This window comes from Uloborus diversus, chromosome 5 (assembly GCF_026930045.1).
Source record: "Uloborus diversus isolate 005 chromosome 5, Udiv.v.3.1, whole genome shotgun sequence".
NCBI classification, from domain to species: domain Eukaryota; kingdom Metazoa; phylum Arthropoda; class Arachnida; order Araneae; family Uloboridae; genus Uloborus; species Uloborus diversus.
In genome coordinates, this window is record NC_072735.1 from 138,051,999 (window position 1) to 138,074,928 (window position 22,930).

Below are 22,930 nucleotides of genomic sequence, written 5' to 3' on the forward strand. Positions count from 1 at the left end.
ATTTACACAACATGTTGTACTTACCTCTGTTAAAATAATCAATTATCTCTGCATAAGATCATAGTGTGCATATTTTATTTTTAAATGCGTACAAAACTGTTAATAATGCAGTGCATAGTAAAAAAATGGATTTCTCAAAAAAGTGATTCATCAAATTAATTTTTTTTTTCCTATTTTTGTTCCAAATGTAACAAAGAAAGAAGTGGATGACAGCATTTTTTGTATTATTCTCAAGAAAGATGAAATAACTTTTATGCTTCTTTTAACTATGTCTCGTAACTTTCATTGTGTTAATACATTTAACGTGATACAAGGGAACTCAGTTTCTACCCAGTACATCTTATTTACAATTAAAAGTCTTCTGAGCATGAGATGTTTTCTGTTTTACTAAAAAGTTGTTACACTTTCTTTTTAGACCCTGTTTAGTTTATCTCTCTCAATCACAATTCATTATCTTCTTTTTCAAACATAAATGCTTAAACTTTTTTGAAACATGTAATAATTATTTTCACGCTAACAAATATATTCTACTTTTTTTTAATTAATAAATGAACAGCGCTGAATGTGCAATTTATAGATACTTTACCTTCTGTCTCTTGTTCTTGATTTCGGATTTTTTTAAAGTAATTTTACAGTGGTTTTAAAAGAAAAAGTAATGTGATCAATGATAAAAAACTTTTCTCAAGAATTTAGTAAAATTTTGAACATTTGAACAATCTTTTAAATTAATCTATTTTCCTAGTTGCGTAAAAATTCATCATTCTTATAGTCAGGATCTGACAAATTCCGGGTTCCACTCTGCACCCGGACAACTAAAAAGATACCCTAAAACCAGTTTTTTTTTTTCAGAAGCCCTGTTGCACTTAATGTTTATTTAAACTGGCTGGCATCTAAAAAATTTTCCCCGACTCCTAACTTTTAAAAGTTTTGTAGGTCTCAGCTCATCATCATATAGAAATTATGTAAGCTAAACTTACAGCTTTTAGTCAAAATTTTATGTTAGATTTACATTACAAATTAGGCGAGCACAAGTAAAATTAGCACCAATTGTAAAACACATAATATTGCTGATTATTATTGATTCCATTGCAGGGGCGGATCCGTCAATTAGAAGGTCAGAGGGCTGGGTTTGAAAAGTTGATGATTTTTCTTATGAATGGGCATGGTTTTTGTTGTCTTCCGAAAAAATTTGCATTGAAACCCTTTAATCCTTCCCCCAGAAAAATTTGGAGTGACGGGCTGAGCTGCAGTGCCCACAGGCAGTGGCGGATGGGACAGCACAGGGTTCGTACGCCCTTGAAAAACCTTGAAAAGTGCTTGAAAAAAAAAGTTCATTTTCAAGTGCTTGAAAACCTTGAAAAAGTTTTAAAACCTTGAAAAAGTTTCTTAGTGCTTAAATTCTCCCAAAAAATCAACCAATTGTGCTTAGAAGTTTTAAAAAAGTATTTCACCAATGCAATTTTCTGAACATGTGTTCAGTATGCAACATCGCGAAAAATTGCTTCCGTGTTTGGGATTTCAATCCTTTTGCATCTTGTAAATATTTTGATGTTTTTTACAACCGAAAGATATTTTGACATATGGTACCTTAGATTAGTTTATTTTTTGTTTAATTTCATTAATTAACAAAGAAATTAATTTGGAAACCATGACAACATTGACCTTACTCGGGTTTCGCGGAAAATTGCTCTTGTGTTTGAAATTTCAATCTTTTTGCATCCTGCAAATATTTAAATATTTTGGCTAATCAAATGTTAGTTTCGCATATGCTACCTTAGATTACTATATTTTTTGTTTAATTTTAATAAAAAAACAAATTTACTTTAATGGGAAACATGCCACGTCGAACGAACTCAGACTTTGCGAAAAATTGCTTCTCGTGTTTGAAATTTCAATCTTTTTGCATCTTGCAAATATTTAAATATATTCACTAATCGGATGTTATTTTCATATTTGCTACCGTAGATTAGCATATTTTATGTTTAATTTCAGTAAAATATAAGTTTATTTTATGGGAAACATGACAACATTAAACTTAATTCGCGAAAATTTGCTTCCCTTGTTTGAGATTTCAATCCTTTTGCATTTTGTAAATATTTTTGGCAATTAGTAGTTATTTTGACACTGCTACATCAGATTAGCTTATTTTATTTTTTATTTTAATAACTAAAGAGTTAAAGAATTTATTACCTTGGTCTTGTTTAATTATTTGCTAATTTATTTTTGCAATTTTGAATGATTATCTTTACCTAATTTTTGGTCATAGCAGATTTTTTTTTTTTAATTTAAATTTCAGCAGTTGAGCACCTAACAAATTAACTTAAAGTTTGTATTTTAAATATAAAGTTGATTTATATAATTTTATTTATAAGTACATCATTTTTTTATGTTTGCTAAAATAAATAAGGTGTATAACAGGGGTGGTTGTGTTATGATTATTCACTTGAAATCCAGTAGTGTTCGTTTTTATGCTTTTACCTCTCTATATCTCCAATTTTCCCCTTTTCCTCAAATGTTCAAAATTACTACTTTATTAAGGTTGTGGGTACTTGGAGCTTATCGAAAGAGGCTTTAATCAGCAAAGGGGTAGATAGCTTAAGGAGGGTCATTCATCTTCATTTGGAACTAATAAATTGACCAGTACAAGCCTAGCTAGGCCCAGTGCCTGTTGCTGGTTATCAACAGCACTGGGCATGGTATTTCTATGGAAAATATTTTGACTTAATAAACTATTTTATGAATTGTATGCATAGCAAAAGTTGTTGTTGTACATATGTATACTCAAGTAATAGGGGTCTTAGTTTTAAAAATTATCCCCCCCCCCCCTCGCCCCATTTTGCTCTTTGAAACTTTCAGGTAATTTTTTATGAACTCACAAATCACCTGAATATTATTGCCTTTCTAAATTTAAATTCTAATTTCAACAATAACCCATTTTTTCCCAAAATAAAACTACTTTTGTCATAATATATGTCAACTTCTTGTGAATCTTTTCAATTTCGAAATATGACTCTGAACTTGCACATTTATTGTCTATTGCAAGTTAATCAATGAAAGCTGAATAGGCTCAAGTTTGCATTCAGAGTATTTATCACTGCTTAAGCTGCTTTTGTATATTTTGAGGTGTAGAGACTGGACTGTGGACTTTCATAAACTTTTCTTACTTCCTAATTTTTAAATTTACTCGAGGACAGTTGAATTGCCTTATTGTCTGAACAGCTAATAAATACATACGAATAATTGATTTTGCATACTTATAAATGATTTGCAAACCTAATATTTTTAGAACTTAATAGTGAAAACTGAAATAACTTTCTGGGTAGTGTTTTTGTCCTAACCGCCCTTATATTGTAATAAACCACTGTATAGATATTGGAAATAAATGTTGAAACCCGGGGGGGGGGGGGGGGGGGGAGTGACTTCAAAAACTCCTCTCTGGCAATGCCATTGAACTTGGGTATTTTAGTTTCTTCCCATAAAATTTAAAAGCACTTATGAAAGGTTTTTTTTTTTTTTTTTTTAAGTATTAATTTGCTGATTCTAGAAAATATACATACCTCTGACTGCTGCAACCTTTGAAAAACCTCAAAATTAAACCTCTTGGTATCTGCTTCTCTTTATGACCAAACTTTTCAAACATTTTCAGAAAAACTTTCAACGCAGTAGATCTTTCATCAAAGCGTCTCTCGTTGTAGAAAAAGCAATTTTGCTTTCCTATACTTTTTTGTATTATTGCCTTATTTCTATGTGTTTGTAGTAAATGAAATCTGCATACAATATTTTTAGTACAAATTTATGCCTTGAAAACAAAATTTTTTACCTTGAAAAGTACTTGAAAAGTGCTTGAATTTTTTTCTGCCTAAAGGGTATGAACCCTGCAGCATGAACCGGCCCTGGCATTCAGAGACCAGCCATCCCCTTAAGAATTGCTACATAAAGAGGAGAGAGACACCCCCCCGCTCTACTTTTTTCAAATTAATGTAAAAGGGAGAGCGAATCCCGTTTGTCAAAATTGCAACACCACGAAGGACTTACGCAAGTGAGCTGAAAATTGCAGGAAATGTAAAGTAGGGCATGATATGCAAATGATTAGAATTGCAGACCGATAGCACATGCGTATCCTGAGCAGAGCCCTCTGAACGACGGATTGAACCGAATATAAATAGACGGCTGTAGCGAAGCGTGTATGATTATGGGTGGTTATATGCTAGAGTAAACGTTAACTGAATCTTTACTATGCCTCTTCGACGAAAGATAGCGAAATTTGAGCAAATTTTGGAGTTTGAACGGGGCAGAATCGTCGGCCTTCGTGAATGTGGATTGTCTTATCGTGCAGTAGCCGCTCGTGTGCAGCGTAACAGCAGCACAATCATGCGTGTTTGGAAGCAGTGGACGGAAGACGGTCGGACAGCTCAGAAATCCTGGAGTGGACCCCGAAATGTGACGTCAGCTCGCGATTACAGACACCTGGTGCGTATGGCGCTGACGAACCGCACAGCTTCTTCTAGACAATTGGCAGCACAGTGGTCAACAGCTACAGGTGTTTCATTGTGTGCTTCATCAATTCGGAGTCGTCTGCTGCAGCGTGGGCTACGCGCAGGGATTCCTTTATAGACCGGGATCCCTCGCCCTTTTATCGTAATTGTATTTCATGTCTTCGTAAATAATACATGTTGCAAAAGTGCGACATCTTGGATCAAATCGTGTATTTTGTAGGGCAATTTTTTTTTCCGGCTAATTTAGATAATTATTCTGAGAATTATAAAATATAAAAAAAAACAGTTAGTTATAAATATTTGATAACCGCCAAATCAACAAACTATGTACTCATTACCCCTGTTAGCTACCACTTACAAAATTTTTGTACTGGCTAATGTTGGGCGTTTCGACAAAATGAAGCTACTAATGGAAAATTAGCTTGTTAGTAATGAGTAACGAGAAAGGGCGAAAGATCCCGGTCTATTATACAGGATTCATTTCACGCAAAACTATTGCCACTTGCGGCTACAATGGGCCAATGTGCATAGGAGCAGGCGTGCTGATTGGCAGCAGGTCATCTTTTCTGACGAATCCTGCTACAATTTGTGGCACCATGATGGCCGAATTCGTGTCTGGCGCTATGCCGGTGAGCGGCACATTCCTCAGTGCATTATCGAACACCATAGTGGACGAACACTCGGAGTTATGGTCTGGGGTGCCATAGCATATCATGGACGATCACAATTGCTACAAATTGTGGGCAGTTTGAACAGTACCCGATACGTAAACGAAGTTTTACAGTCCCAAGCTATTCCTTTCCTGCAAGGATTGTCAGGGCCTGTATTCCAGCATGATAATGCCCATCCACATGTTGCCAGGATTGTAAAATCCTACGTTGTATCACAGCAAGTACAGCTTCTTCCTTTGCCTGCATATTCCCCGGATATGTCACTGATTGAACATGTGTGGGATTTTGTTGGGTGGCGTCTCGCTCATGGTCCTCTTCCTGTTGCTTCGACAGGCGAATTTTGGTTGCGCATACAAACAATATGGAATACTCTTCCGCAGGCAGGTACTCAAACTTTGTTTCACTCCATGCCGAGTTGTGTAGCAGCTCTTATTGCAGCGCGTGGTGGCTACACAAAATAGTAATTTCTATCCCTTTTTATTGTTTGTTTGTTTTAAAAATTTAATAATTTATTTGTACTATTACCATTCAACTGTGTATTAAATTTCATTCAACTATGATGCTTCCTTCATAGTGTTGCAAGTTTGGAGAATTTGCGTTTACAAATTTCGAGACAAAACATAAATAATACGAAGAGCAATCAAAAGTGCTATATTCGTACATAATATGGGGGGGTCCGGGGGTTCTCCCCCGTAAAATTTCCAAAATTATAGCTCCAAAAACTCATTGTTAGACTATTTTAAGATGATCTTCTACGATGTTTACGGAAGGGGAGGATTTGAAGAATTCCCCATAAAATTTTCAGAACTCGAGTCTTAAATGCGCATGTGTAAGCTAAATTTAGAAGCACTGGGAGAAGGGGTGGTAATGTGTTAGAGGGAGAAGAGGTTCGGAGGCTCTCCCGGAGAAGTTTTGCGAAGTTGTAGTATCAAAACCGGAGCTTTAAACGATTTTTGGTGGTGGTATGGAAAGGAGAGATTCAGAGTCTTTGCATAAGTTAAGGGCGATTGGGGGAGGGGGATGCTTTCCCTGCCATTTAATTTGTTGCCTTAAAAATGCATTCTAGATGACCTTCGGTAATGTTAGAGAGTGAAAAGGTTCAGGGGTGCTCCCGAGGACATTTTTCGAAATTGAAATCTAAAAATAGGGTTGTCCTCCTTGATAACGTCAAGAAGACAGACAATTTTTCAAAACTGAAGCTTAAAAAACTTTATTTTAATCGCCTTTCAATGACCTGAAGGGGGAGTTTCCGGGAGATCTCCTCAGAATTTTTTTCGAATTTGAAGCCCATAAAACAAAATTTAAAACGCTTTTTAATGATGCTGGTGAGCATGACGCTCCAACGAAAATTCTTCAGATTTAGCTTTTAAAATGCAGTTTTCAAGCAATTTTTGGTAATGTTAAATAGTTCTTTAGTTTTTCCATAGTGGAATTTCAATTTCCAATCGAATGTTTGTATCTGTTTGAATTTAAAGCGTTTGAGATTCATTAAAATAATCTTTTAACATTTTGGACTGATGTGGTACTTTTCAGTGACAACGTAGGTCTTCTTTTCCCAACTTTGTTTTACTTTATCATTCCTCCAGAATCTCTGGATAAAGTTTTGGTTTATTTTCGTTTTGTACACTCAAAAACTTAGAACTACTGGTGTAATTCATACTTCATGCAAAAGTCTAGCAGGCAGCCTAGTGATCACGTCCAGAGACTGCATTTTCGTTCTTGTTAGAACTCATCAGCCTGGAATAGTGAATAACCGAGTAGGCGGCAGACGTCATTTCATTAAAGCAGAGAGCGCCAACTAACTGGTAGATAAAGTAAATTCATCTCACCAGCGAGTGTCCGCAGCATGGTGCGGTACAACTCGCAAATTGAAGCCAAAGCTTGTAAATGAAGGTTAATTCGGTTATTCACTATTCCAGACTGATGTGTTCTAACAAGAGCAAACAACAGTCTTTGAATGTGATAACCGAGCTGTCTGGTATATTGCATGTTATTCTGCCTTAAAACTGGTTTAGTGTCGGTAATTTACTGCTAAATTGTTGTGACTATTCTTTAAATCTCCCTTACTGCATTTAAACTTTTTTCGATTTAAAACATTCTTCAGCGGCCCGTACGAAACTGATTATTATCTAAGATTATTTATCTATTCATTTCTTATGGTATTCAGCTGAAGTTTGTCATGGGATTTTAAATACTTTTTTTCGTTAAAAAAAAAATGTTCGAATATGCATTTCAGCGGCCTTTAGTTAAGTAAATTATAATAAAGGATCGTAGATGTTCCTAACTGATATTCAAAGGTTTGATTGCTTAATATTCAACCGTCGCATTTTCTTCTAAAATAAAAAAATCCTTTTTGTCATTTTTTGATACTTCATTTTTTACTTCCGAGAACGTTTTTTTTTTCCTTTTATTCTTCGCTAAATTAAAATTGGCAACCTCGGTTTGGCAGCCTCCCAAGCGACGACCCTGCCTTGACATGTTCATTGTCCCCTACGAACGAGAGGCAGCTGTTCCTTAGAAGGTCCTGGGCAGTTATGCAACAAAATTATCTTATGGGCCGATGAATTTACCGACATGCAGAAAATTACTCAAAATAACAGTCTGTAGGGGTTTTTTTTTTTTTTTTTCAATTTGTAGCCATTAGTTTTCTTGCAGCGATTTTCTTGTAAGTCGTTGAGAAATGTACCGGAATATTATGATATTGTCTTAGATATGTAAATATTTAAAAAAAAAAAGAAGAAGAAGAAAGAAAAGAAAAAAAAGAAAGAAAGTTTTTTTTTTTTGGGCTATTCAGTTGTAAAATTTAATGCGGCTCAAACAGAGGCGGCCCACCGGCAAATGCCCGGTCGCCCGCCGGCCCCATCCGCCCCTGCCCACAGGGAAGTGGGTCATAGCGCAGACTGCGCTATTAAAGTTCTTAATGGACGTTAGTCTTTTTTAGGGAGTATCCTTCTTGAGGTGGGGGTTGGGGGCGGAGGGTTCCCAATTTTAAAAGGTGTGCCTGCACATTTGATGGATACATACCCTTGCGATATAAATAGTGTTATGATCAAACAACTGCCTCTCGAAAGCTTCATTCGAATATTTGAATGTAGTATGCTATCGAATGCTTGATTATCAAATGATTCTTTGGGATGCTTTGGTAATCTAATGATATGTTTTGAGCGAAAGGTGTTAATGAATGAACGCATGGACTGGTCTGTGGGAGACATGTATTTTGTTTCCCGGTGGTGGAAGTAAAAAGGTTGGGCCGCTAATGAGGTTCTAACTTGAGATGCATTAAAATTATATTTCAGGTAAAAAAGGGAGAATACTTCCCCCTTACGTCCACCTTCGACTATTGCATTGGGTAAATGATACAAGTGTTACAAGCAATAACAATCGTTTTAGTACCCAAATATACAGATTACTACAATCTTGCGTATGGAATTTGGAAAAAAAAAGAAGAAACAATAATCTGTGTAAAATGTAATTTTTATTAAAAAATTGGGCCAAAGAGTGGAAGCTTAAATTAATCCCACACAAATTTCAATGCTCATTTTATCGGAATACAACAAAAAACTAGACCCACTTAAATGTAAAACTAGAATTTTTCAAGGAATTGGGGGGGGAGGGGATTGCCCCCTCTCCCCTCATGACAATCATAAATTGAAGCTTCAATCATAATGACTCTGGCCCGTTACTTCGAAGAGAGGAGGAGGGGTTTAAAGAGTATCCTATGAGTTGCATATTATGCCGAATAACAATGAAAACTTCATTTATATGAGTACAATAACTTCTAAAAGCCAGGAGGGTTCGCCCCTTATTATACCCCTAAATGATGGCACATTCCTATCTCGAGCGCATCCCTGCCAAAACAACTTGGGAACTCAACTGTCTCAAAAGTCAAGTGTGTCCTCCCTCCCCTTTCGCAGAGCGGTGGTGCAATAATGTTGCGGAGCATCAGTCTAGAAAGAGCTCTCCCTCCCTCCCGAAATGAGATTAAAAAAAAAAAACCTCTCGAAAACCACTTCTAAAAATTTTGGTTTCGCAGGCTGCACCTTGAACCCTCTCCCACCTCCCGAAAATGAGATTAAAAAACCCTCTCAAAAAATCGGCCCTAAAAATTTTAGTGGCACAGGCTGCGCCATGACCCCACCCCTCCCGAAAATGAGATAAAAAACACTCTGAAAAAACCGGCCAATGGCGCAGGCTGCACCATATGCCCCCTTCCCCCTTTTAGTGGGCACCCCTGTAGCAGTTATATAGCAGTCAACTCAATCTGGAAAAGCTCAGAAAATGAACTACTTGAGTACTCGATTTAAAACATCTCGAGATCTCAATTTAAAAGATCTCGAGAAGTCAATCGCTTGAGTACTCGATTCCAAAGATCTCGAGAAGTCAATTGCTCGAGTACTCGATTCCAAAGATCTCGAGAAGTCAATCGCTCGGGTACTCGATTTGGAAGATCTCGATTATCAATCGCTCGATTTCAAAAGATCTCGATTATCAATCACTCGAGTGATCGACTTGAAAAGATCTCGATTATCAATCACTCGATTATCAGAAGTACTCATTTCCCGAGATCTCGAAGAACAAAAGATGTCGATTATGCCCAACAATACTAGCCCCTCTTTTTCTGGAGGGGGTTTGGATTTCTCGATGACAAAGGTAGTGCTCCATTGTAAATCCAAAATTCTTATTTTCTAAGTGGCAACCATGTAGGCATACACTATTTCTAAGTTTGGTTTCCAGTTATGGCAGCGAAATAATGACAGCAGATTATTTTTGTTTGAACACCCGCTGTGATAAGATTAAAATTTTAAATTTGTATTTGTTCAAGACTTGGAAAGTTCGTTTCGGAAAATAAAGAACTGAATTCAAAACGCTTTTCATTTCTCTCACTTGAAAATTTTGGAGTATTATTATTATTTTTTTGTGGAATCCTTCATTAAATATTTATTGAAAGGCAAGTTAATTTAATGTGTCATATCGAAACTATTTTTAATTGCTAAAAGAAAGCGTAAATAAAAGCAAAACTGTTGTCTTGGTTTAACCGGGCCATACCAGTTTTCTGACAAAATCCCCGGCTGATTTACATCACGTCCCGGAAAAATATTAATTTGATTACGCAGATGACCAAAAAAGTCATAACTAACCGACAAACCGAATGTCTTTTCATCCATAAGATCATTTCTTTTGCATTGAAAAAGGCGTTCCTTGTGACGCCGAAACACGTGTCTACAGTTCTCTGCAATTGTGCTTTTTGATGTTATTTCTTATATTAATCTTAAGGTACAATTGAACGTAAAAAATTAAATCCTGAAACAAAATAATTTTTTCGGTTGGGATGGAAATCAGTAAATTTCATGTAATTTCCCAATTGAATGGTTAATTATAAAATCAATTGTTACAAAAATTCGTTGCCTTGCAACAGTAGTAGTAATAGTTATTATAATGAAAATTTTTAATGAAGGCTTCTCTGGAGCAAGCTTGAAATTTATTCATTATCATTGCTCTCTTTGGATTTTTTCCTCATCTATGCCAATAATAGAGAACGCGTAAGGTTGGGCATTTTACCGGCAAAATGGTATATTTGCTAGTACATACAATGCAAAAAAAAAACTGGCAAAATTGACAAAAACTAGGAAAGTTGGCTGGATTTCAAGAAATTTACTAAAAAACACTATTATTTTGTACATAAGATAATTGGGGCTTCAAATCAGGGTATAAATTAGAAGTTTCATTAATGAATATGAATTTGGTGATTAAAACTTTAAAATGTTTTTCAACTAAACTATATGAGACATGTGACCCAAATAGGATTCAAAATGCTGGAATTGCATGATTGTGTGAACAAACACGTCACTGTCTGGTTTTTTTTTTTACTACACTTGTAAGTTAATCTATGGATTTCTGTGTCTGTAGATCAAATTATTTTTATTAGATGACATGTTGAATTCATCCAGCACCCCCCCCCCCCACCCCTTCCTTTTTTACCCTGCATACAGTATTTTTATCTTTCAAATATTACTGAATTCATTAAAAATACCAAAAACCACAGGTCTGAAAAAATATAATCTGTTTTGCAAATAAATGTATATAATGAACAGGGATCTATTAAATAAATTTTTTTTCTATCTCCGAATTAGATGTAAGTCATGTTATCTTTTACAGTAATTCAGTAATTTTTTGTACAGGACACACTTAAACATACATGTGTAAGTACTAAAAACATACTATAAACCCACAGTTGAATATACTGTCGCTTTTAAATACTGACTGTTTCTTATATCTATTTTTTTTTTTTTTTTATTGGATAAAAACCACAGATGAACAAGATATTTTTTTTCCCAATAGGAGATGGTGAAGTAGTTTTAATTAATAATTTAATGTTATAATTCCTTCCAAATATTAAGTACTTAAGGGTCAAGTGTTAGACACTCTTGAAAAATCAGAAACTGGAGTGAAACAAGGGTATATATTTTTTAAGTTCTGTTTTCAGATAAGTTAAAAAACAAAATACAGTATAACTTCAGTTTAATGTTTGTCAAAGGACTGGAAAACGTTATTCTGAAATCGAGAAGCATAGACATTTAATGCAGTCTAATCCAGACTAGAAAAATGTATCGTTAAATCGGGCATCGTTTAATTGAAGTTATACTGTATTAGCCATTTTGTTTCTACATCAAGGGTGCCCATATAGGGGACAAGTGGGGTCTCAAGCCCCGCCCCTCCCCCCCTTCTTAGAAATTGGAACTTCCTTACTTTTAGTACTTCTTTCTTTGCAAAATGTAAAAACATTTCTTCTCCACCCATTAATAAATTATTTATTAAAAATGTCAAACTTTAATAACTCTAATCTGTACTGAAATCAGTTTCTATGGGGAAAATATCCTGTTAAACCATTGGGGAAAATATCTGAGCCCCCACCCCTTAAAATTTTGCATATGGGTGCCCATGTTCTACATATTAACCAATTAGGAACTGAAAAGATACATGTACATATCTTCTTGTTTAATTCAGCTTCACAGGTTGCCACCTCGGCTTCTTCAAGCCAAATTCAAGAAATTCCGCTTTATATTATATTTGGCTTAATTTCCATTTTTACCGCTTTGGCAAAAAGGTATTTTTGCCGGGACGGTTTTTACGATTTTTTCCCCACCTATGGCAAACACTTGCAACCCTAGATAACGGGGATAAGTAAAGAAACCTACAATATTTATCACAAGTAACTTGTATGTTGTGAGAAGTATAAATCAGTTTAGGAAACTTTTAATACAGTATAACTTCAATTTAACGATTTTCTCAATTTAATTATACATTTCATTGGTCCGGATTCAACTGTATTAAATGTCAATGCCCCTCGATTGAACTTTTTCTGTTCCCTTGACAATCGTTAAATCGAAGTTATACTGTTTTTAAATGGTTTTAATTGGCACAAATAAAAATCCTAATATTTCTCAATTATAATTATTAAACTTGCTTTCTTTCATTACATTAGGAGCAGTGCATGACTATTTGTCAAGATTTTAAATGATCGATGGTGTAGGCTTAGCCAGGATCCCCAATGGGGTGAGGCGGCAAAAGATAGTAGTTTTTAGTTGCCCCCCCCCCCCTTCCCCATTCGGACCTCAGAAATTGTTTGAACTTATAGTCCTCCTATCCACCTAAAAAACATTGTATGCTACTTTTGGTCCGATGAGGGCAGAAAAAGCTGCTATTTGGATCTACCCCGGAAATTGCAATTTTAAAGTATCTTTGGTGACATTAGGGAAGAGCATTGGAGTCTGAGGTTCTCTTCTAAAAAGGGGCAGTTGCCCCTACCTACCCTCTCTGGCTACACCCATGTTGAGTGGGGATATTTTTAAGTATACAGGATCAATTGACATGTAATATCCTACTTGCAAAGCTTCTGAAAATGCTATTTGCTTTGGCCCCTCTTTTTTTTTTTAATTGAATTTCTCATGCTAGTTTTGCATTGTACTTAATTATATTGTTGAAATGATAAACCCGAATTTATTTTTTGCTGTGATTAATAGTTTGATTTAAAAAATTTCAAAATTAAAATTTGTTTTTGAATTAATTCTTTCCTTTTCCCATTTTTAGTAAGATGTCTGCAAATGGTCCACCAGTGTTCAACATTTCAGATTCACCAAGTGCTGAAAAGTATCTTGAGATAGAGAAGTATTTTAAATCAAATTTTAGCAATCCTCCAAAATTTTATGCTCGAGTCCCTGGCCGAGTTAATTTAATAGGGGAGCACATTGACTATTGTGGGTTTTCTGTTTTGCCCATGGCTCTTGAGCAAGACATTGTACTTGCTGTTGGAACAAATGATGCTAATGTTTTAAATATAATTAATTTTGATTCTGAGCGGTATGAAAGCTTTTCCACATCAGTTCAAGATTTGCACATAGACACATCCTGTCCTCATTGGTACCATTATTTTCTGTGTGGTTACAAAGGCATATCTGAGAAATATGTGCTGAAAAGAAAAGGACTCAATGTTGTGGTAAAAGGATCCGTCCCACCATCAGCTGGGTTATCAAGTTCAAGTGCATTAGTGTGTGCTAGTGCCTTAGCAACAGGTTATGCCAATGGGTAATTAATGTTTAGTTTTTATATTTTTTGTAGTAATTAAAGAATGATATGTTATTCTTTAGCAATTTTGATTCTTTAAGATTCTTCTTTAAGATTCTTCTTTGATTCTGCTAATAAGAGAAAAGATTTTAACAGTTGGGATTCAAATAATCGTGCAGCATTAAATAAAAGTAAGATGGGCTTACTTAAGGTTTTTTATACAAATGCTCGTAGTATTAGGAACAAGATGGAAGAATTGAAAAGCATAATTATAGATGAGAGGTTGGATATTATTGGAGTTACTGAGACATGGGCTACCAAAAGTGATGATGATTTATTATCTATTGCTGGGTATAATTTGTTTAGACAAGATAGAGTAGGTAAAAGAGGTGGTGGGGTTTTATTTTATGTCAGAGACACTTTAACTTGCAATGAATTGGTAACTAATGATAAACCTAATGAGATTGATATGATTTGGCAGGAGTTGATGAGCAATAAGGGAAATAAACTACGTTTAGGGAACATTTATAGGCCACCCAACTTAAGCCAGGGTCAAGATGAACAGATGTTTAGTATTATTAGTGACATTTCAAGCAAGGGGTCAGTCATCATAATGGGAGATTTTAATTTTCCAGGAATTGATTGGAATAATTTTTACCATAGTAATAGCAGAGAAGAGGAATTTTTGAAAGTAATTGGTGACTGTTTTTTAGATCAAATTGTAACGCAGGATACTCGACAGGACGTGATTTTGGATCTAGTTTTCTGTGATATAGAAGGTTCTGTTCAGGGGTTATGTGTAGGGGAACACATTGGAGACAGTGACCACAACAGTATTAGGTTTGGGATTAAATTTGATACGCACAAAGTAGACAATTTTAGGTTTGTGCCCAATTTCAGAAATACTGATTTTGTGGCACTTAGGCAGAGTTTGAAAGCAGTTTTTTCTTCTGGATTGGACAATAGCAATGTGAATCTTCAGTGGGCAGAGTTTAAGGAAAAGCTAGCGAAAACGGTTGGGGATCATGTTCCTTTTAGGAAAAAGGGTGTCAACACTAAAATTTGGCCAATGTGGTTCTCCAGGGAAACTAAAGACGCTCTAAATTACAAGCAAGCTGCTTTTCATAGGTTTAGAGAAACTGGTCACAGTGCAGATAGGCTCCAATATTGTAAGGCAAGGCGTAAATTTAAGTATTTGGTACGGATTCAGAAAAGAGAGTTGGAGTAAAGACTGGCAGATAACATAAACAGGAATCCCAAGAGGTTTTTTGCATACGCTAATTCGGGGAAAGTTCGAAATAGTCATATTGGGCCACTGGTTGATGTGCACGGAATTTTAATTCAGGACGATAGTGATATTGCTAATGTTCTTAATAACTTTTTTCAAGTGTTTTTAACGATAACTGTATCTCAACAGTTGACACCAACAGGACACAAGCTATAGTACAGCTTGAGGACTTTGTATTTTCCAGGGATGACGTTTTACTTCATTTGAAAAAAATTATAGAGACTAAGGCTCCGGGACCTGATAATATTTATCCAAAAATTTTAGTTGAATGTGCGGAGGAATTAGCAGATGTAATCATAAATATTTTCAATGCTTCTTATAACTCGAGGACAGTGCCAGAGGACTGGAAGCTGGCTAACATTACACCGCTCTTCAAGAAAGGGTCTAAAGGGAGTGTGGGAAATTATAGATCTGTGAGTCTATCTTCGGTGGTTTGCAAAATTTTTGAAACATTGATAAAAATTAAGATAGTAAATTTTCTAGAGACTAATAATCTATTGACTAGTTTTCAGTACGGTTTCAGGAAAGGCAAATCTTGTGCAACTAATTTATTACATTTCTATGACAAAGTTACCATGGCTTTGGACAATAAGAAGCCTGTAGATGTTGTTTACATTGATTTTCAAAAAGCTTTCGATAAGGTACCGCATGTTGCTCTACTTAGCAAATTAGCTGATATAGGAATAGGAGGGAAAACTTTCATTTGGGTAAAAAACTGGCTGACCGGAAGGAAACAAAGGGTAGTTGTAAGGGGAAATTACTCTAATTGGAGTGAGGTTTTAAGCGGGGTTCCTCAAGGATCAGTGTTAGGGCCTGTTTTGTTCATTGTTTTTATGAACGATATTCACAAAAATATTTCTGGGAACATGAATTGTTTTGCTGATGATGTCAAAGTTATGGGGACTGTAGAAAATGAAAAACAAGCAAATCAGCTACAAGAGGATCTAGATCATATTACGGAGTGGGCTGATAAATGGGGTATGGCTGTTATTGTCGGGAAATGTCAAGTGCTACATTTAGGGCATGGAAATAAGTGTACAAGTTATTATTTGCAAGGTTCAGTCATTAGTCAGGCAGACAAAGTTACTGATCTGGGGGTCTTAATAAGTCAGGATTTAAAGTTTAGCCAACAGTGCAGCATTGCTAGTAGCAAGGCCAATAAGATGCTTGGGTTTATCAATAGATCTATTTCAAACAAATCTAAAGAAGTTCTTCTGCCCTTATATAGAAGTTTGGTAAGACCTCATTTGGAGTATGCTGTTCAGTTTTGGTCTCCTTATCTTAAGAAAGACATTAATGTATTGGAAAGGGTTCAAAGGCGAGCTACAAGGCTAATAAATGGACTTTCTCACTTAGACTATGATTCCAGGCTTAGAAGGTTAAAAATGTACAGTCTTGAGCGAAGAAGAGACCGAGGGGACATGATTCAGTTATTTAAATTTATTAAAATGAAAGATGTTAAGGGGCTGAAGTTTAGCACTGAAAACAGAACAAGGGGTCATTGTTTTAAGCTATTTAAATCTCAGGCTAACATGGATATTAGGAAAAATTATTATTATAGCAGGGTAGTGGAACCTTGGAGCAGTTTACCGGAAGAGGTGGTAATGAGCAAGGGAGTAGATAGTTTTAAGAGGGCCATTGATCTTCACTGGGGATTGTAAATTGACTAGGACCAGTCTAGCTGGGCCCAGAGCCTGTTGCTGGTCACCACTTTTGTATTTGTATTTATTTGTTGGAACCTTCCCAGACAGTTGTGCTTTTTTTTTTTTCTAGTACAGATTTGCGATTTATTTTAGGATTTGTTATTGCTTTATGTGAAGTTATGGAATTACAACAACTTATGCATTTAAATTAAATGTATTTTCTTAAACCAGTTATATTAAAAAATATAACTGTAAATAGAATGTCATTACATAGATCGAAAGTATGTAGTGACAGAAGAAGAAAAAAAAGCTTAGACTCACAGTTTTTTTTTTTTTTTCGTTTTCCAGAAATATTTAGAAATTAACAAGAAACTCAAATGAAGGAAATTGCTCCTGAAATATTTAAAAGAGTGTATTTCAGAGAAGATAGCCATACTTTATATATTACCTGTAAATCAAATTTAGCTTTATATTTTCTAACTCGAATTAAAACTTGAACCATTTTGTGAGAATCTTCTATCAAAACAATTCTTCAAAACTTCATTTTGTCGCTTAATTCATGAAAATGCAGTAGGCTCTCTGTTTAACAACGCTCTATTTAACGACTTTCTCTATTTAAAGACGCCTTTCACGGTCCCAGATGGTATACTATAGTGTTAAAAGCATTCTATTTAAGAACACTTTCTACTTAAGGACGATTTTTTGTGGTCCCTTGAAAGTCTTTAAACAGAGAGCCAACTGTAACTGCTTATTCCTTTGTATATCAACTTGACCCCATATTGTGTAGTAATTTATAAATTTCAAAAACAATTTTGAAGATATTTTTAATGCAAAATAAATAATGTAAACAAAGGTTTTGAAAATTGGAGGTAGGGGGTATATATTTGGTAGGAGAAGAGTAAAATTATTCAATGGAAGTTTGTTTTGGTAGGATCAGTAACAAAAGTTAGGAAAACCCAGTGGTGCAGTGAGGAGGTTTGGGTGTGAAAATATTCCCCAGAAGCATTTGTTTTAAAGTAAATGCAAATTATGATACAGTAGTTTATGCATATGAAAAGGCTGCTTTGATCGAAAAAAACCTCTTTCAGAAGGTATTTTTGATCAAAAAACCCCCTCTAGAAGGTATTTTTGGCTGCGCTAATGGGAAAATCAAAATATAATAATAGTGTTTAAACTATAACCGGTATCCTCTATTATCCCCCAAAACTTCTTCCTCCAGTCACATGCATGTAATATTTAAACTTGATTGTGATGGTGGTTGGTGGATTGCAATGATGTTTGGTTTTTGTGCACTGATCCTCATTGCTTTTATCTGTACCAGGCTCAGACATTTTTTTAAACCTTTAGTGCCCACAGTGATGATTGCTTATGGATGTTATTGAATGAATATTAATGTTTTGTGTGTCATATTTTCTTTATTAGTATTTCAATAAGCAAAGTTGAGTATGCTACATTGTGTGCTGAATCGGAAAAATATATTGGAACTCAAGGTGGAGGCATGGATCAAAGTATTGGGTTTTTAGCTGAATCAGGTAAATAATAACAGTCAAGATACAATTGTAATTTGAATCTTTGTATTTTTGAGACTGTTGGGCTCTCCCAACCTTCTGTTCATTGCAACCCCTTTTTGGCCTATTAACATTATATATGTGCTGTAACTTATTTAATTATTTATCCACTTATGAATAATAATTCTTATTTACCATACATTTGTGATAAATACAAATGATAGGGAAATCATTGTTTTTTTAAATCGCAGCAAAATAAACGCATAATACTGATAAACTTTTACTACAATAGAAACTCATTGTACTTTTGGGATAAAAACTTGCTTTTGTTAATGAAATTATTGCAGGTAACTTTGCTACAAAGGTGGATAGTAAAAATGATCAGAAAAAGTTTTTTTTTCTGTAAAAAATGGAAAAAAATGATTTTTTACAAATAAAATACAGTTTATTTATTCTATTTTCTTAGAAAACATAAAAAATGCGAAATTTCTAAAAAATATATATGCAATCCATATTATTTTTTTCTTTTAAACAGAAATATACCCCAAACTTATAAACCTGTTTAAAACGTTAGCTAGAATCTTTTTTTCTTCAAAATACCAATACCCAATAGTTATCCAAATTATTCTAATCATCATTCAAGTATTCATTTTTTTTTTTTTTTTAAATAGCTCAATGAACTGTTTTGACAGAAATGGGGTCGTTTCCAAAATTTTAAAAGTATTTTTTCCTGAAAGAGCATGCTTAAAAACATAGTATCTGACCATTTTTCAATAAATTTGTTTACGTTTAACATTAAAAAAAAATTACTTAAATCGGAGTGCTTTCATTGTTTATGCGTCGGTCCAATGACATCACAAATGATGAAATGCCATTTAATGTTGACATTCACAGTGCAAAATATTTAATTCACATCTTTACTCACTTGTATTGGTAACGATATGGTTGGTAGCAAGCATAGAGCGAAATTTTAATTCGCTGCTTGATTATCATAACGTGGAAACGTAGTAGAAAGATGTGGCAAAGTGCGTCATTTGTGACATCATCAAGACCATGCCTTGTTTGAAAAATCGGACATTTAAAAAATTAATTTTAAAAAAACTGTTGGGAAAATGAATGTTTTTTTTTTGGGTCCATGTTTTTTTTTTTTTTTTTGCTTGTTCTATCCATTTCATTGACTAAAAGTAGTACTTTTGACTGAAGGAAACCACCCCATTGGCTTTATTGTGTGCTAAATTGTTATATTTTAAAAATAAAGTTGTTTCTTTTTGTTTTAGAGCTACATGCATTTATGTATATGTGAGTTCATATATACACACTCGTTTAATGAAAATATGTTAAAATTTTTACTTAAACATTTCCACTAACTAATAGTATTGATTTGCTACTTCTGTCCTGTGTATACATAACAGTTTTAGTGAGAAAAGCAAGAAATAATACTTTATAGTTGGGGCAAACATAACACAGCGTTATGAAGGCTACACAGATCAAAATTATAGTATTACGACACTGCCAGATTATGTTTGCCTCAACTATAGTGTACATGGAAGTACAATTATCTTTTAGCTTGCATTATTAAAATTAGTGTTTTCATGTGGGATACTGAACGTAATTTTTCTTTTTACAAATTAAAAAACATTAGAAAGTTAATATTTTGAATTTCTGAATGCAGTATTAGTGCCAGAATTATCAATTTTTAAAATTTTTTGTCAAGTGGAAAATAATCCCTTCAAGACCCCCCCCCCAAAAAAAAAAAAAAATCTGGGTTTTTTCTGATTGTCCCATCTCTATGTACGATTGCTATTTTAGCAAGCAGCTGAATAGTTTCATATAGTAATTTTAGTAAAATTACTAGCTAATACTTTTCTTAAGTATTTAACTAGTTTAAGGCATTTAACCCTTTTACAGTCGACTCTCAATAACTCAAAGTCCTAAGGGATTAAAACCTTTGAATTATCGGAAGTTCCTTTCCCAGCCTTCTCAAGAATTTTTTTTTTAAATTTATTATCAGGAAAGTACATAGGTAGGTAGACTATTAGATTTATAAATTGGATGAAATTAAGTATTAGTATGTACTATAAAAAATATCTTTACAGAGAGAACATTTTAATAAGTTTCTACAAAAAGGAAGTTATTTTTCACTGCTTATATTTTTTTTAATCTCATTTTAAAACGTCATTAATTTTGTAGACACAATTCGACTTACTATTTTTTTCAGAATTTTTCAGGTACTGCAATAAGACAGTTGCAAAATCCTTGCCCCAGAAAAAGATTTCAAAATTATCTCAATCGTTGATGACTTGAGCGTTGTTTATCATTGCTGTGCATGAAATTAACTCTTAAAGCTCAGTTTTAACTACTATTTTTCTCATGGGCAGTTTCTGTCACCAATGCATGATAATTTGAATCATCCTAAAAGTAAAAGCTACTGTTTTTCAATTTTTGACAAAATTTTAAGTCTCTCAAAGATTTGCCGGCAATGGATTTTGAAGTCATCACCCAAGAAAACAATGTCTTTAAGTGGAAAAAAACTTTTTTCCCTTGTTTTGACTGCATTTTTATGTTTAAAAATGCAAATGAAACTTATATAAATACTTCAACTTAAAAGAAGTATATTCCAGGTGTAGGGACAACTTTGTATTGAAAACATTAAGTCATTTTGTGACCGAATGAAACCTTTGAGATAAAGTGCTATTTGAGTTATCGAGAGTCGATTGTATTTTAGTAATCATAAGCTTGTGTGTATACATTCTTTTTTTTTTTGCTTTAAAGCATGTCTGTAGAAGTCACACTCCTCCCTCTGGGCCTCTGGTCTCAACTTGCTCCTGCCAAATTCAACATTTGTTCGGCCCAAATTTTCAATTCAAATTCATTGTAAATAATTTGCGATTGAAATGTAAAATATTGTTTGAATATTAACGTGCTTCAATAACTGCAGCTGCTTGCATTTTAACCCAGCCAAATGCTTCTAAAATTTTTGTTATAGGAACAGCAAAGCACATCGAATTCAACCCTCTGAGAACTACTAACGTTCCATTGCCTAAGGGTGTGGCTTTTGTTGTTAGCAATAGCTGTGTTGCTATGAATAAAGCAGCAACTTCTGAATTCAATACTAGAGTGCTTGAATGCAAATTAGCTGCTAAGGTAATGAAATCAGTTTCTCCTAGTTTACATTTCTTGAGTTTTTTGGTGTTGTTCATTGTTAAATTGTATCAAAATGTGTTTTTTTTTTTGGTGTTTCTTTAATAAATATATAATGGTAAACATCACCAGTAATAGACAAGGGTCCAGTAACAGACAGTCACAAGTTTGGATTTAAATATTAAGCCTTTTAGTCGGGAAAAACTGATGTTGCTGTAGTCCATGAATACAGTGCAACCATCTAGTGTTATCAGAGTGAATTTTATGAGCCAGTTAGTATTTACAAGCCTAATTGAAACATGTCTCTCAGGTTGACAAACTGGAAAAATGGTGCTTTATTCTTCTATCTGGAAATGCGGAGACTAGTCCTTGATGCTCATTCCTTTTTATAACATTTGATTTTCTACTATCATGTCTTTAGCACTTCAATTTTGAAAATTGTCCGGGAGGATGGACTCAGAACCTCTCCTTCACCTAACATCTTCAAAGATCATCTTAAATTACCTTTTAGAAACTTTAATTTTGAAAAATTTTCAGAACAGAACTTTGAACCCCAATTCTTTCTGTAACGTCCTCAAAAATAGCCAACGAATGCGTTTTTAAGACTTCAATTCCTAAACATTGCTGATGCAGACTCCCTCTTGGGTGAGGCGATCGCCCCCACCCTTGACCGCACTTGTTTGAACTTCTCATAGTCAGCAGATTAAAATTAGAACTTCATATCTTGAAACATGCATTCATCCAAAAACTTTTCTGTTCCCTCGACATTCAAGGTAAACGAGTTTGACTGTATATATCATTGTCTCAGAGCAACAGTAAGACATCTAATCAAAGGAATCATACAAAGTAGCCTACTGTTGCTCTGAGGCAACGATATGTATTGTTTATGAACTGTATTACTTTAGTTAGTTTTTTACTTATTAGCTTCTTTAGTTTTTTACTTATCTTACTTAGTTTGAACTATTTTATTCCGCAGGTTTTAGCAAAACTTCATGGCTTTGAGTGGCAAACTGTGGAAAAACTTGCTGAAATACCATTTTTGCTGAAAAAGGACTTGCCTGAAATGAAAGATGTTATTGATTCACACCTTTCTTCAAAGTTGTATTCTAGGCAAGATATATGCTGTATGCTCGATATAGAAAGTGAACAGTTCCAATCATTCTTAAGTAAAAACACGCAGCACTTGGAAAAATTTCAAGTAATTTTTTAAATTTAGTTTTGCAATAATTTTTAACAGCAGACTACTTCTGAATGCAGAAATTTAGTTAATTAGAATTAATAATTGAGCTGAGAATATTCTTTTTATTCCTTAGCGATGCTATTAGCTGAAGAACAGCAAAACTTAAAAGTATTTTCAAAATATTAATGAGTTAAAGATCAGTAGTTAAAAATCATTCAAAATTTCTAATTCATTTAAATGTTTCTACAAAGAAAATACAGTGAAGCACTGTTTTTAAGTTTTTGAAGGGACTGCATGAAAAGTGCATACAAATAAAAAGAACATATAATAGGTACAAAGTTTGTCCAGAAAATACGTATAAATAAGTTGGGTCGATGTATCACAGCATCGTGAAGGCGCCGCCAGGTGACACCGCTGCTTTAGCCAATCTCTTCAATGCTA

General features: G+C 34.3%; 2 protein-coding genes across 2 annotated transcripts in view; both read left to right on the forward strand.

The window, feature by feature from the left end:
* The window catches only part of LOC129223162 (uncharacterized), a 48,094-nt gene extending 39,574 nt beyond the window's left edge, over positions 1-8,520 (forward strand). Inside the window, exon 7 of the mRNA XM_054857730.1 lies at positions 8,464-8,520. Within this exon, the coding sequence (XP_054713705.1) occupies positions 8,464-8,520 (57 nt within the window). The remainder of the gene's footprint in view (positions 1-8,463) is intronic.
* A 4,739-nt stretch (positions 8,521-13,259) lies between these two features.
* The window catches only part of LOC129223163 (N-acetylgalactosamine kinase-like), a 105,868-nt gene continuing 96,197 nt past the window's right edge, over positions 13,260-22,930 (forward strand). The window contains exons 1-4 of the mRNA XM_054857731.1: positions 13,260-13,750; positions 18,083-18,192; positions 21,155-21,312; positions 22,286-22,507. Of these exons, the coding sequence (XP_054713706.1) occupies positions 13,260-13,750; positions 18,083-18,192; positions 21,155-21,312; positions 22,286-22,507 (981 nt within the window). The remainder of the gene's footprint in view (positions 13,751-18,082; positions 18,193-21,154; positions 21,313-22,285; positions 22,508-22,930) is intronic.